Source organism: Elephantulus edwardii, unplaced genomic scaffold (assembly GCF_000299155.1).
Source record: "Elephantulus edwardii isolate Elephantulus edwardi_28Jun2011 unplaced genomic scaffold, EleEdw1.0 scaffold00015, whole genome shotgun sequence".
In the NCBI taxonomy this organism is placed as follows: Eukaryota; Metazoa; Chordata; class Mammalia; order Macroscelidea; family Macroscelididae; genus Elephantulus; species Elephantulus edwardii.
In genome coordinates, this window is record NW_006399765.1 from 4,772,189 (window position 1) to 4,786,881 (window position 14,693).

Here is a 14,693-nt window from a genome sequence, read left to right on the forward strand (position 1 = left end):
GTCGCAGGTGACTTGAATACACATAACAACAACAACAAAAGGTGATATTGTTTTTCTGCTTTTAGAATAGAAATCAATTTCCTTTAAACATTTCCATGACCCCCTAAAAGTATTATGTTCACTGGTAACTGTGTTTATTGTGTTGATGTTTAAGTTTACCTTACTATCAGATGTCCCTGAACACATTGTTAAGAAAAGATGTACAGAACATAGTAAAACCTATTATTATTGTTGTTATTATGTGCCATCAAGTTGCCTGTGACCCTATGTACAACAGCTCTGAAGCCTGCCCCGTCCTGAGCCAGTCTCACTAATTCCAACAAATCAACTCCCATTGCCCCAGTTACTGTATCAATCCATCTTTTTTTTATTTTATTATTAAATTTTATTAGTTTTAATGAACATTTACAGGGATTTTGGGTTTTCATTCCTTCATTGCTGCACCATTCTTTCTACCCTCCTCCCCAGTTTGTTCTTCTTCCCCCGCCATCCGAATGTCTGTTTTAATTGTCCAATTGCCACAGTGCTTGTTAAAGTCAGTTCTGATTAATCTCCTTTGTCAGTGTGTCCTTTGCCATTCCCTATCACTTCTCCCTGAGAGAGACTTCACCCTGATTCATAAGGAAAAGGGGATGGCGTATTCCCTTAGCTACTTCCTGCTGAAAAGGGACGCTGTGGGTTTCAGGGTGAAGATCTTCTCTCACTACTCTAAAGGGCCCCTTTGGCAGTAGGAAACACATAGACTATTATGGAGATTGATTTTGGAATTTAGATGCACAGTTATTAATTGTGCTTAGCCGTACATGTTCATATCCTTGAAGATGAATCATGGGGGTGTTGCGACCTAGAAGACACAAATTTAACTAACAAGTTATAAGTACATGAGTCAAAAATTATGGAAAAGTAAAAGAAAAGATTCTTTCATTGTTTTACAAACCCTCCCCCAGGTCCCCTCCACCATGTAGCCATCGCTCTAGACTCCTGTGATGACAGAAATACCTAGTCACATATCTCTTTTAAACAGTTTTCTCCCTCCTCTGTTTCAGTGCAGTATACATTATTGAACCCATCTTACTCAGACTCTCCCCAACCCCGAGGTTAGTCCCATTCTACAACAGTGGCATCATGTAATATTTGTCCTTTTGTGACTGGGATATTTCACTCAGCATAATGTTCTCCAGAGTCAACCATTTTGAATAATATTGCATGAGTTCCTTGTTTTTCAATGCAGCATAGTATTCCATTGTGCGAATCACAGCTTCTCTAGCCATTCGTTTGCTGATGGGCACGTAGGTTGTTTCCAACTCCTTGCTATTGTGAACAAAGATGCAATAAACATGGGTGTGCATATATCTGCTTGGATGTCAGCTATGGTCTCTTCAGGGTATATTCCCAGTAGTGGAATTGCTGGGTCAAATGGTATCTCTATTTGCAACTTTTTGAGAAAGCGCCATACTGCTTTCCACAGGAGTTGCACCATTTTACACTCCCACCAACAGTGAATCAGGGTTCCAGTTTCTCCACAACCTCGCCAGCATTTGTTGCTTGCTGTTCTCTTAAATTTTGCTATTTTGACTGGGGTGAGATGATATCTCATAGTTGTTTTAATTTGCATCTCTCTTAGGGCTAGGGATTTTGAGCATTTCTTCATGTGCTTGTTAGCCATCTGAATGTCGTCTTCGGTGAAGTGCCTGTTCATATCCTGTGCCCATTTTTCTATTGGATTATTTACCTTTATCTTGTTGTGGTGCTCAAGTATTTCATAAATTCTGGATATAAGTCCCTTATCTGATATGTTATTACCGAATACTTTTTCCAAGTCAGCAGCTTCCCTTTTTACCCTATTGGAGAAGTTTTTGGATGTGCATAGGGATTTGAGTCTTAGAAGATCCCATTCATCTACGTTATCTTCTCCTGGTTGTATCAATCCATCTTATCAGGTGTCTTTCTCTCTTTCGATGTCCCTCCACCCTTTTGAGCATTATGTCCTTCTCCAAGGACCGGGTTCTCCTGGCCATGTGTCCAAAGTATGTGAGACAGAGCTTCAAAATCCTAGCCTCCAAAGAGAAACTTGGTTTCACTCTTTCCAAGACAAACCTATTTGTTTTCTTTTTGGTCCATGGTATGTTCAAGACTCTTCTCCAGCACCACAATTTGAAGGCATCAATTCTTCTTCTGTCATCCTTAGTCACTATCCAGCTCTCTGATGCACAGCAAGTAATTATGAAGACCATGGCCTGAATTAGGCACACCTTAATCTCTAGACAGACACCGTTGTTTTTCAGTGCTCTGGAGAGGTCCCTAATAGCAGATTTTCCCAATGCAATTCGTCTTTTTATTTCCTCACTGCTGATGCCAAGTGGAGCCACACAAGCTTTAATTGTTAACAACCTCAATCTCTTCTCCATCTATCATGTTGCTGCCAATTGGCCCAGTAGTGAGAATCTTCGTTTTTTGAGCTTTAATCCATATTGAAAACTACAGTCCTTGACCTTCTGCAACAAGCATTTCAGGTCCTCCTCAGCAAGGTTGTGTCATCTGCATAACATAATTTGTTGATGAATCTTCCTCTAATCCTGATGCCACATTCCTCCTCATAAAGCACTGCTTCCTGAATTATCTGTTCTGCATATAGATTGAAAAGGGAAGGAGACAGGACATGCCACTCCTTTCCTGATTTTGAACCATATAGTGTTTTCCTGCTCTGTTCTGAGGACTGCTTCCTGATCCAAGTATAGGTTGCACATAAGTATAATCAAGTGTTCTGGGGTTCCCATTTTTCCTCAAGATTATCCAAAACTTGTTGTGATCCACACAGTTAAAACCTATGGTAGCAGCAATAAAAAAAAAAAATAAGAAAAAATTTAAACATATGATGCACTGGGAAAATCTGCTGTCAAGGACCTCGATAAAGTGTTCAAGAGCAAGGATGTCACTTTAAAGTCCAAGGTGCACCTGGTCCAAGCTATAGTATTTTCAGTTGCTTCATGTGCACATGAATGTTAGACAATGAATAACAAAGACCAAAGAAGAATTTATACCTTTAAATGGTTGATTTGGAAATGAATATGAAATACACACTGAACTGTCAAAAAAACAAATCTGTGTTGGAGGAAGTGCAATCAGGATGTTTGTTAGAGGCAAAGATGATGACATTTTGTCTCACATACTTTGGGCATAGTGCCAGTAGGCTCCAGTCCTCAAAATAGGATTGTCAACTCAACAAAACAGGTTGACACAGTGACTGTAATAATAGCCGTAAACAGAGGAGATTGTGAGGATGGCTTAGGATAGACGAGATTTCTGTTATCTATGTGAGTCATGCTGACTCCAGGGCACCGGAACACAAAATCACATACTATGTATATTAGGTCATTGAGTCTTCGTTTTAAGTCTATAATGAAGGTATTACCCTAAAGGTCTCCCTGTTTTGCAGATGAGAAGGCATATGCAGAGATGTAAGGGGGTGGGGGGAAGGCTCTTATCCTCAGAGGGATTTCAGTTTATTTTGTATAATGTTGTTGTTGTTATGTGCCGTTGAGTCGCTTGCGACTCATAGCGACCCTATGCACAAGATCCCTAAACCCTGCTCTATTCTGTGTCAACCTTATTGTCTCTGACACAACTACTTCCCCTACCCCAATCACTGAATCGATCCATTTCATCGAAGGTCTTCCTCTCCTGCGCTGTCCCTCCACTATGCCAAACATGATGTCCCTCCCCAAGGACTAGTCCCTCCTTGAAACATGTCCAAAGTATGTCAGATGAGTTTCAGAATCCTTGACTCCAAGGAGCAGCCTGGCTTCACCCTCTCCAGGACAAACCTGTTTGTTCTCCTAGCAGTCCATTGTATATTCAATACTCTTCTTCAACACCATAGCTCAAAGGCATCACTTCTCTATCATCCCTACTCACTGTCCGGCTCGCCAATGCATAGTATGCCATTGCGAAGATTGGAGCCCGGATCAGGTGCACCTTAGTCTCCAGCCTGACGTCGTTGCTCTTCAGTACTCTGGAGAGGTCCCTGCAATTTGCCTCTTGATTTCCTGGCTGCTGGTACCAAGATAGTTGACTGTGGAGCCAGGAAACTAAAACTGTTAACTATCTCAATCTCATCCATACTGATGCTGCTAATTGACCCAGCGGTGAGAATCTTTGTTTTCTTGATGCTGAGCTTCAATCCTTATTGAAGACTGCAGTCCCTGACCTGCAGCAAGCATTTCAGGTCCTCCTCAGTTTCAGCAAGCAGAGTTGTGTTGTTGATGAATCTTCCACCAATCCTGATGCCAATAAACAAGGAAATAATTAAGTATATACTTTAAAAATATCTTCGGAACCAAACTACTATTGGAGCCAAAGCCAATCCCTCGTCTCCAAACCAAGGGTCCAGGTAACCCAGGCAACGAATCCTACTGCCAGTAGTAAAGATGGCGCCCAGAGGCTAGCCGGTTTCCACATTTATTCCACCACTACCCACAATGCGGTGGAGAGGGAAGCTGTCTCTGCCAGAAACCAACATGGCGCCCATAGTTACATGATTGTCTCTTTTCACCTAATCAACGTCCTAACTACCCAGACCAAGGTTCCACGAGGGCGCTAAATGTCCTTTTACTCTTTTGGTTGCCACAATTCCAGAAGTGAGTGAATCTCGATGCCACCTCGCATAGATGAAACTCTGTAACCAGGGAAGCGCCATTTCCGCTGACGTCATCACGGCGACACGTGGATGCAAGATGGCGGCGGCGATGGTGAGTGAAGGAGACTCCGGGAGCCGGAGCTGGACCGGGGCCCTCCGGGGGATCCGAGGACCTTCCGGCTCCCTATGCTTGGTCTCGAGCCGCCTCTGGAACCCCTATATCATGCCTGAGCGTTAACCCCGACAGGGCTTGCCTTCTCCTAAACTCCCCCTGCTCTGCCTTCATCCCGCTCCTCACACTCAGGCTTGTCAAGGCCTGGAGTTTTGAGAGAGCAGCTGGGTCGGAGGGAAGCTCGGCTGTAGTTTCCACGGGGATCCATACCTGTTTCTTCCTCACTCTCTGTAATCCTCATTTTCTTGTCCTCTCTTTCCAGCCCTGACCCGTCCGAGAGTACCCCATTATTGCTCTTTTTGCTCCTCCTTCTCACGTCTGGACCCCGCTCACCCTGCATCCCCGCCTCTCCTCTATCCTGACCAGTCCGTGAATGCGACCTCACCTCTGTCCAGCCTCCCCGCCCGGGTCTTGTGTCAGAGCCTTTCCTGTTCTCACCTCTCAACTTCATGCACCCCTCTTGACTTCCGCTGTCCCCCCCCCCAGCTTGCATCCCCAGACCCCCACCCACTTACTGCTCATCCTGCTTCTCAGTCAACTTCCTGCCCTTTTCTTGGGGACCCGGTTACCCATTGTTTCTCCAGCTACTTTTCATAAGTATCTCGGAATGTGTTGGGCGAGACATGTTGAAAATCCTGATTCCTAAGCATGATTCTCCAAAATTACAATTCAGTAAGGTTAGGAGATTCCCAGAAATTTAACTTCCATAGAAGCACGTTAGTAGTTTGCTTGACGAGGTCTATGTACTGTGTTTTCAAAAACAGCACTGTAAGCCGGACCCTAGCTGCCTCCCTTTCCCACGTTGTCACAGGACCACACAGCTCTTTGGGACAGCAGGCTAGTTCTTAGCTTGTGTGGATAAGGGTAGAGGGGGGAAGAACCCAATCCAAAAAACCAAGTGTTTTTCAAAGACGAATAAGAATTCACCAACTTCTGGTACAGCACCCTGAAAATTGCACTTTTAAGAAAGAACCAGCCTTTCTTCCAGAAGTTCAGCTCAAGAAACCAAAACCAGAATTCAAGTCACTTACTCCAGAGCGATTTTGTGGGTCTTCTATGTTGCTTCTTTAGCCGATAGTGTGTCCTAGGAATGGATGCAAATGAAGACTCAGTAAAGGAAGTGATATTTGACTTTAGCAAGGGAAGATTCTTGCCTACAGTTTGCTGTTGGTTTTCTCCAAGCAGTAGTAGATAGTGGACTGATAAAGGGTTTCCTTCCTTCTTTTAATGAAACAGTGCTTATTTAGGACATCAGAGATCAAGTAAAAGGTTTGACAGCCTTAATGGTTTCTGTGGTCTCAGACTTCAGTTCTGAACCACAAGTGGAGCAAACTCCGAAAGTGGTATGATGAAACGTAATCTTTAAAAAAAAAAATTGGACTACATTCAGAATAAGGATGATGTAAGAACTTAACAGGAAGTCACACCCTTTCTTGCCATAGGAGAAAAGTCCAATAAAATGGTATCTCTAGTATTTTAGGGAGTTATGGTGGCACAGTGGTTAAGACTTAGCTACTGACTAAAAGGTCAGCTGTTGGAGCCCACCAACTGATCCTCAGTAGAAGCGTGACAGTCTCAGAATTGACTCAAGGACTACGACTTGGTTTTTTGTTTTATATAGACATGTATAGCTCTGGTGGCTAAGTAATTGCACTGCCAGCCCAAAAGCAGGGTATTCGAGCTTCTCTTATGTGATTTACAGCCTCTGAAAATCCAGCTGAGCTTTTGAGTCGGTTCTGACTTGACAGTACATAATATGTATATCAGCTCTGGCATCCTAGTAGTGAGTTTGGCTGCCAGCCCAAAGGCTTGCAGTACAGATCCACCAGCCGCCTCAGAGGAGAAAGATGGGCAGTCTCCTCTCCTACACTTTACAGCCTCTAGAAACGCGCTAAAGTTCAGCTCTGTGTTGATTCTGATTCGGTGGCACATAGCAACAGCATTCTTGTTATGTATCATCATGTTGGAATAGACTCATAGCTGGACTCCATAGAATGGACTCCATTGAATTTTCAGAGATAGTAAATTGCTCAGGAGGAGATAGCCTATCTTTCTCCTGTGATACTTATTTTTATGTATATGATAGGAAGAGAATTGATGCCTTTGAGCTGTGGTGCTGGAGAAGAGTGTTGAATATACCATGGACTGCTAGGAGAACAAACAGGTTTGTCCAGGAGAGGGTGAAGCCAGAATGCTCCTTGGAGTCAAGGATTCTGAGGCTTCATCTGACACACTTTGGGCATGTTGCAAGGAGAGGGACATCATGTTTGGCAGAATGGAGGGACGATGTAGGAGAGGAAGACCCTCCATGAGATGGATCGATTCTGTGAGTGGAGTGGTGGAAATGAGTGTGTTTGAGATGGTAAGGTTGTCACAGAATAGAATGGCGTTTCGGGCTCTTGTGCTTAGGGTCGCTGTGAGTCGTAAGTGACTCGTTGGCACATAACAACAACAGTGGAGCTCTAGTGGCCTAATATAAGAAGCTGCACTGTAATCCCAAAGAGACACAGTTCAAACTGCTCCATGGGAGAAAGATGGAACATCTCCAATGTGATTTACTGTTTCTGAAAACTGCTTCTGCTTATAGCTGAAGGGTCATTTAGGAGTCGGTTCCAACTTGACAACACACACAACAACATAATTATTTTACTGGAAAAATCTTGCCTGTACAAAGACTTTGAAGAGGCGATACCTTGGCAATACATATTTTCCGATACACAGTTATTTAATCAACACATATTTGAGTACCTCTGTGCCTGTGCCAGAAACTAGTCCAGAATTAGAGGACCAAGGTTTCTAGCCTTGTTGAGTCTTTCTAGTTTAGAAGAGAAGGGCAGTGGACACCTAAATATATGAACAAGATAATGTCATAGTGATGATTGCTGTGAAGTCAACAAGGTGAAGTGATAATAACTGGAAAAATGGAGTGATAACACCAGCATCCAAATATCTAGAGCAGTGTTCCAGACAAAGGAAATGGCAAGTGGAGCGAGCTTGGTTTTAGGAACAGACAAAAAGCTACAGGAGGTATTGATGGAAGAGATTAGTATACAATGTAATTGATAAGAGATAGGAGCAATTTAGTTTCTAGAAGCACACCTTCTGTTGTAAATTGTAGTCTGTAGTTGGTGCTCTCTGGACTACATCTTGAAATAGCCTGTCCCGGTAAGTTGCTTTCCCTTCCAAGACTGGATATTGATTGTCAGCTTGTCATCAGACTGCATAGAGATGGTGGAGAGGAGTTTGGTTTTTAATCTAAGCACATTGTAAAGTGATTTAATGTTTCTTGTGTCATCTGGCAGTATTACTCTTTGATGCGGAAAACAATAGCTGATTTTAGAAGCTGAATACATAAATGTATATATATACGGTGATCTGCAAAGGCCAATAAAGGTGTATATAGGCAAAAAGTATACAAAGGCAAAAGGTGTACATAGAAGATTGGTGCAGTCGGGCAAAAATGTACAAGCCGACTTATTACTAAATTGTGTAATAGGCAAAATGAGGTCATGGGGAGACTTGAGCTAAGTCAGTGTCATGTACTTTTTTACCCAGACTCCCCACACACTCATAAACACAGCCTGTTTCAGAACCATTGAGGGTGGAGATATATCTGCTTTGGTGTATATGGAGTTTTAAGGCAAGTCATACAAGCAGGGAGGAACTCAACTGGTGGATTCAGTGGCCATGGGAACAGCCTGGGTTTTTCTGTCTTATTGTTTTGAAGGTGAAGATTGTGGGCACAAGTTTCAAGTTTGGGGGTTTTTTGGCGTGTTTTTCTCTTCTCTTTTTCACTCATTCATTGATACATATTTTCCTCCCTCCCCCTCTCCCAATTCACTGTAATGCACATCTTGTTCCAGATTGTTAATTGTCATACATATGCCTAATCATCCATTCCTTTCAGATATCCCTTTACCTGTTCCAGTGCAGTACTTATTACCTGTCCACTCTTCTCCTGTTTTCCTCCCACCTTGTGCCCATCCTGTCTTATAACAATGGTCTTATGTAGTATTTGTCTTAATGTAACTGAGATATTTCACTCAGCTTAATGTCTTCAAGATTCATTCATGTTGTGTAGTGTTTTACAAGCTCTTTGTTTTTCAGTGCTGCATAATATTCCACAGAGTGACTGTACCACTGTTTTTCTATTTGTTTGTTGATGGACACTTGGGATGCTTCTATCTCTTTATTATTGATTATAATTCTGCAATAAACATAGGAGTGCATACATTGGTTTGTGTCATTGGTTTCTTTAGAGTATATTCATAAGAGTGGAATAGCTGGGTCAAATGTACATCTATTTCCAATTTTTAAAAAAATTATCCTTTTTTCTTTTTCTCCATTGATACTGTGTTTCTTGCTGCCATTCCCGTATATCATGTCTTATAAAATTAATCACCATTGATCTATTCCCACTATTAATGCGTCTTTTCAGATCCCCACTGCATCTTTCCTAATTCCTTTGTCCCCTTCCTCCACCCACCAAACTCTGTAATATCGTGATTTCCCCAGCCCATCTGCCACTCCCCTTCCCTCTCTGGATATCCATACACATCTTACTGTTTTTACAATAATGGTCTTAATGAAGTATTTGTCTTCGTATCCCCAAGTTAGTTCACTCAGCATAATGCTCTCTAGCTTCTCCCATGTTATATAGTATTTTTCAAAATCATTGCTCCTGAGTGCTGCATAGTACTCTACTGTGTGAACGTACCACAATTTCTCAATCCCGTTGTTGATTTATTTCCAACTTTCTAAGGAAGCACCGGACTGTCTTCCATAGTGGTTGTACCATTTTACAGTCCTCCTACCAGCAGTGTGTGAGTTCCAGTCCCTCCAGAGCTCACCATAATTTGCAGTTTGCTGTCCTGTTGAATTTTGCTATTGTTGCTGGGGTGAGATGATAATCTCATTGTTGTCTTTATGGAAGTTTTTACTTGGGTTTTTTTGGGGGGGCTTCCCCCCCCTCAGTTCTTTTACTTGGTGAATGGCCCTTCTTTACAGGTTGGGCTGCCACTTCCTGGATCATTGAGTGTTTCCTGAACTGGCAGGGCAAGATTTCTCTCATAGGAGCAGATACCTGGCATACGCGCTTTGATTTTCCTGTGTTTTTCTGCCTTGAATTTAAACTACTGCTATAAATAAGCTTCAGTTGGAAGCAGGAGTGGCATCCACTTCCCAAACCACATGCCTCCGGAAACTTTATGAACTTTGATAAATGTCAATAGTTGTAGAGGGGCTTCAGGCCTTTTTGTTCATAGGGTCGCTATGAGTCATGCTCTACTCGAAGGCAATCAACAACAACATAAAGCTTCAGAATTCGGAGTTGATCTAACTGGGTCTAAAAGTATGAGGCAGATGCTGTAAACTTTCTTTTTATGGAAAACATCTCTTGGTAATACTAATTTGGTTGAACTTGGAAAATATCCAGAGTATATTTACAAATATACTAGCATCTTCAAGTGACTCAATGGCACATAACAACAACAAAAACAACTAGCATCTTAGAAGGCGAATTGGAAAAAAATTGGAAAATAAAAGTCTTAACTTTTTTTGCATGCATCAGTTCACACTGTTTCTTAGCAACCTGTTAACCTTTTTAAAATTGTCTTATTTTACGTACCATAAAATTCACTTAGTAAAGTAGAATGGTAAGATCGCACAACTGTCACCATTAGTGGATTCCCAAGCATTTGTATCATCCCCAAAGAAAACCTCATGTTCATTAGCAGTCTTTTCTCCTTTCTCCACGTTCCTAATAACTACTAATCTACTTTATAGATTTGTCTAGTCTAGACATTTCATACAAGTGAGATACAGATGAAATCTGCCTTCTTTTTATATGACATGTTTTGAAGTTTTAATACATTGTGTGGATATGCCACATCTTCTTTTTCTATTATCAGTTAAGGGACATCTAAGCTGTTTCCTCTTTTGACTGTTATGAGTAATGCTATGAAATTTGTATTTAGTTCTCTGGTTTTATCTCTTCTGGACCTCGAGTGTGGGTGGGCCTCAGCAGATTGAGATGAAAAGCAGAGCATTCTTTGATTTTCCTGCCTTCCTGCCCTGGATTCAAACTACTGCAATGAAGCTTCAGAGTTGCTTACAATGGGTCTAAAGTTAAGAAGCAAAGATCTGGCTGTGTTAAGAGTCAGGGACTTTGGTGGGCCCAGCACTGTAACTGATTCACGCCAAGGCCTGGGGCAGTATACTTTGGCTCTCTTGGTCTCAGTTTCCACAAACGGCCTTGATTTCTCAATTCCAGGTTGACATTTCTGTGGTTTAGAATGTTTGCACGTAAAGTCACTTCTACAAATAAGTCTACAAAATCAGGTTTATTTTTGTTCTCCTGGTCATTTTCCTGGTCATTCTAAGCTCTTGGCTGCTTGTGTTGTGTGTCAGATCTCATGTTGCCACACCAAACAGGAGCCCCTGTGTTTTCAGAACCTGGGTACTGACACAAGGCCTTGGTTAAAATGCATTTTTTCCAAGGAGTTCCTTTTGAGGAGTGCCCTTAATCCTCCCAGGAAGTACAGAGGAGGCAGAGATTGCATTAAGTTTCCTCCTGCTTTCTCTTTTACAGCTTAGACAAAAGTTCCCCTTTGATCTCAGCATTTAAGAAGCAGGTCACAGAATGTTGGAAAAGGTTGTGTTTTGATCTCTGGACACTGGCAAGAAGGTGGGAAGAGCCCAGGATGAGCAGGGCCATCTGGCAGAGTTGAATGATTCGAGCCACTTACGTCCTCAAACCGTCTTTGATCCCTGAACCATTTGCTGACACCAGTGTTTCCCAGAGGGGCATGGGTGGATGGGGACACTCGGGACTCTCAGTTCCGTCTCATTCTTCTTCCCTGCTTCCTTCTCGCCGTTCTAACATGACATCTCACCTTTGCTGAATACATTAAACTGAAAAACCTCTGAGATTTTATGTTTGCAGGGTATGCTTAGTGCTGTGAGCATTTTTAAAGAAACCAAGTCAAATTACAGATTGAAATGAGATACTTAAGTTAGTTTAGAAGGAGATCTCTGTGCCTTAACAAGTCCGTAACCCCTTTGGACCTCAAATTCTACTTGAAATAGGTCAAATGCTGTAAATTGCTAGTCCTTGTGCTACATCTTGACATGAATGGGGTTTTCTCCCCTTGATTGATTGGTTTGGTTTTTATCTGACACAAGGATAAAATTTTTCGTTAGTTGTGACATTTATAATTGGGAAAATTTTACCGTTCAAAAGAAAATCTCTCTGTTTTCTTTGAAAATGTGCTTTTAGCTATTCATAAATGACAATAGGCATACAGGGGCCAGTTTTTCCACCTTTCTCTCAATTCTTGTCTCACTCCTCAGCGGCTTCAACATTTACAGACATTCGCATGGTCTCTTGGGTGGTTGAATTATAACCCTTGAATGAGATGGTTTCTATATGATAGCTAGTCAGGGCTTGTGATTCTGTATGTTACCTGACTTGGAGGGGGTGAGGGAGGAGAATTCTATAAGCATGATACATTTTGTATTTGAAGAAACTAAGGCATGTCCCAAGGAACTAGGGGGGCCAGAGTTGATTGCTTTTATGACTTGGGTCAAACTGCTTATTTTTAAAACAGGGATGATAAAAAAACCCCCAAAACAGGGATGATAACCTTCTTCACAGGACTGTTGTAATAATGAAGTGCAGTGTGAGAGAAATGTTTCAAACACAAAAAAGGACTCCAGCTCCTTTCTACTCCAAGTGTTGAAGTCTTCTAGTGGTGAACTGTCTAGGATTGTTACCCAGGCTCACTCAAAGTCCTTTTATAAACTCCCAAATGGCTGAGGCCAGAGCATTGTGTTTCTCATGCCTCAGTTCTCTGATTGTCCAGCTTCAAGGTTTAAGTGTGGCCGCCTGTTGATTTGTAAGAGTGATTCTTAGTCTCACCTGGACTTCCAGAGCCTGCTGGGGGTTTTTCCTAACCCAAATAACAGTTTTTTGAATCTTTTTATGACTCTGCTCAATAGCTCCTTTATCTGTGGTCTGTGGAATAAAGACTACATTTTCAGATCTCCTGTGGCTAATTTAGTTCTGTTTTTGCTCCTGCTCCATGAGTTGTTTAGCTCCCTGGGGCTGCTTAGTAAGTGGTCTTTGGGCGTTATTCATGTGTGGTTGAATTCTTGGGGAGCTTTAACTGGTTGGGTAATTGATTCTTTCTGTTAACTGTTGGCAAACAGTGCCCCCGAGCCTTATAGCTGTTGTTAATCTGGGGAGCAGTTACTAACGTGGTCTTAAAATGGTGGCTTTGAGAAAGAAAAAGTCTAGGTTATTGGTAAAGAAAGGCATGCATAGGGTCTTAAAAACAAAAGAAAACAAACCTGTTTAGACTGCATGATGCTGTGTGAGAAAGGAGGTTGCAAAGCAGAGAGGCTCCACAAAAAAAGAGGTTAACTTCTGGTCACAGAGAAATGTAAGTGAATGAAATATTTTCGGTTCTCAGAGGAAACTTCCTATTTTCTTTGGTAGAGGTTAATTGTTCATACCTTTCAAAACAGTGGGCCAAGTTTTGTGGGACTGGAGGTACTTTTTAGTCCTCACAGCCTTTCATGGTGCTGTTGTTTGAAAGAGGTTGTGCTAACCATAATACTCAGTCATATATCACTTCTAATCTGTTCTTTCCTTCATCTGTTTCAATACAATATACATAATTTATCCAGTTTTTTCTGTCATACCCCCACCCTGATGTCAGACCCATTCTACAACAGTGGCACCATGCAGTATTTGTCCCTTTGTGACTGAGATATTTCACCCAGCATAATGTCCTCCAGGGTCACCCACTTTGAATAATATTGCATGAGTTCCTTGTTTTTCAATGCTGCGTAGTATTCCATTGTGTGGCTATACCACAGCTTCTCTATCCATTCGTTTGTTGATAGGTTCTTTCTCCTTTTTAAAGCATAAATGTATTTTGAATAAGGGTGATCCATACATAGAAAAGTCTTTTCTCTCTCTTAATTCTCTTGAGTTAGAACCAGTTCACCATAGTTGAGCCTCCATTGTTTATCCCAGGCTGTAATCTCACAGGAGTTGATTGCCTGTCTGTCTCCCACAGGGGGAGACAAACACCAGAGGTCAGCAAAAAGCTCTACAGATCACACGACCAGAGCTCCCTAAGGAAAATGTTGCTGTTGTGTGCTTGTGACTTGGAACCCACCCTTAACTGACCCTACAGCAGGTTTTCAGAGGCAGTAAATTGCACAAAGAAAAGATTGTCCATCCTTCTCCTGTAGAGCAGCTGGTGGATTCAAACCGAATGCCTTTGAGATTGCAGTGCAACTTATTACCACTAGTCCACCAGAGCTCCCTAGGGGCAAAAGTTAATGTATTATTAAAAAGCTTTAAAATTTTGGAAAGATTGCTGCGACCTCCAGTCAATTCATCCGGAGGAAATATTTTTTCTCATCCAGAATACTTTTTTGCATATAGTAAATCTGTCTTTTTTAACTTTTTATTATAAAAATTTCCAACATACACAAAAGTAAATGAAATAATAACCTCCCATTACCTAATCGAATATCTATTGTCAAACTTATTTTATCTATCCTTCTAGCTGATTGTTCCTACCGCCTAGGTTTATTGACTCAGTGGCACATAACAACAACTATTACAAAACTATCATGATTTTTTCATAAATTTAGAAGTTAGGGTTTTTGTTGTTGTTGTTATGTGCCATCATGTCACCTGTAACTCATAGAGACCCCTCTGTACAATAGCTCTGAACCCTGCGCTATCCTGAGCCAGTCTCACTGTCTCCAACACACCTACCTCTATTATCCCAATTACTGTATCAAGCCATCTCATCCAGAGTCTTCCTCTCTGTGTTGTCTCTCTACCTTTCCAAGCATGATGTCCTT

The 14,693-nt window shown here is 41.8% G+C and overlaps 1 protein-coding gene across 2 annotated transcripts in view; it reads left to right on the forward strand.

The window, feature by feature from the left end:
- The first annotated feature begins 4,706 nt into the window (after window positions 1-4,706).
- The window catches only part of TM9SF4 (transmembrane 9 superfamily protein member 4), a 48,412-nt gene continuing 38,425 nt past the window's right edge, over window positions 4,707-14,693 (forward strand). The window contains exon 1 of one of the 2 annotated variants that reach the window (XM_006881431.1): window positions 4,707-4,748. Coding sequence is in view for 1 of the 2 variants with exons in the window: in XM_006881430.1 (XP_006881492.1) it covers window positions 4,734-4,748 (15 nt within the window). In the remaining variant the exon portion in view is untranslated. The remainder of the gene's footprint in view (window positions 4,749-14,693) is intronic. The other variant, XM_006881430.1, reaches the window with a different exon arrangement.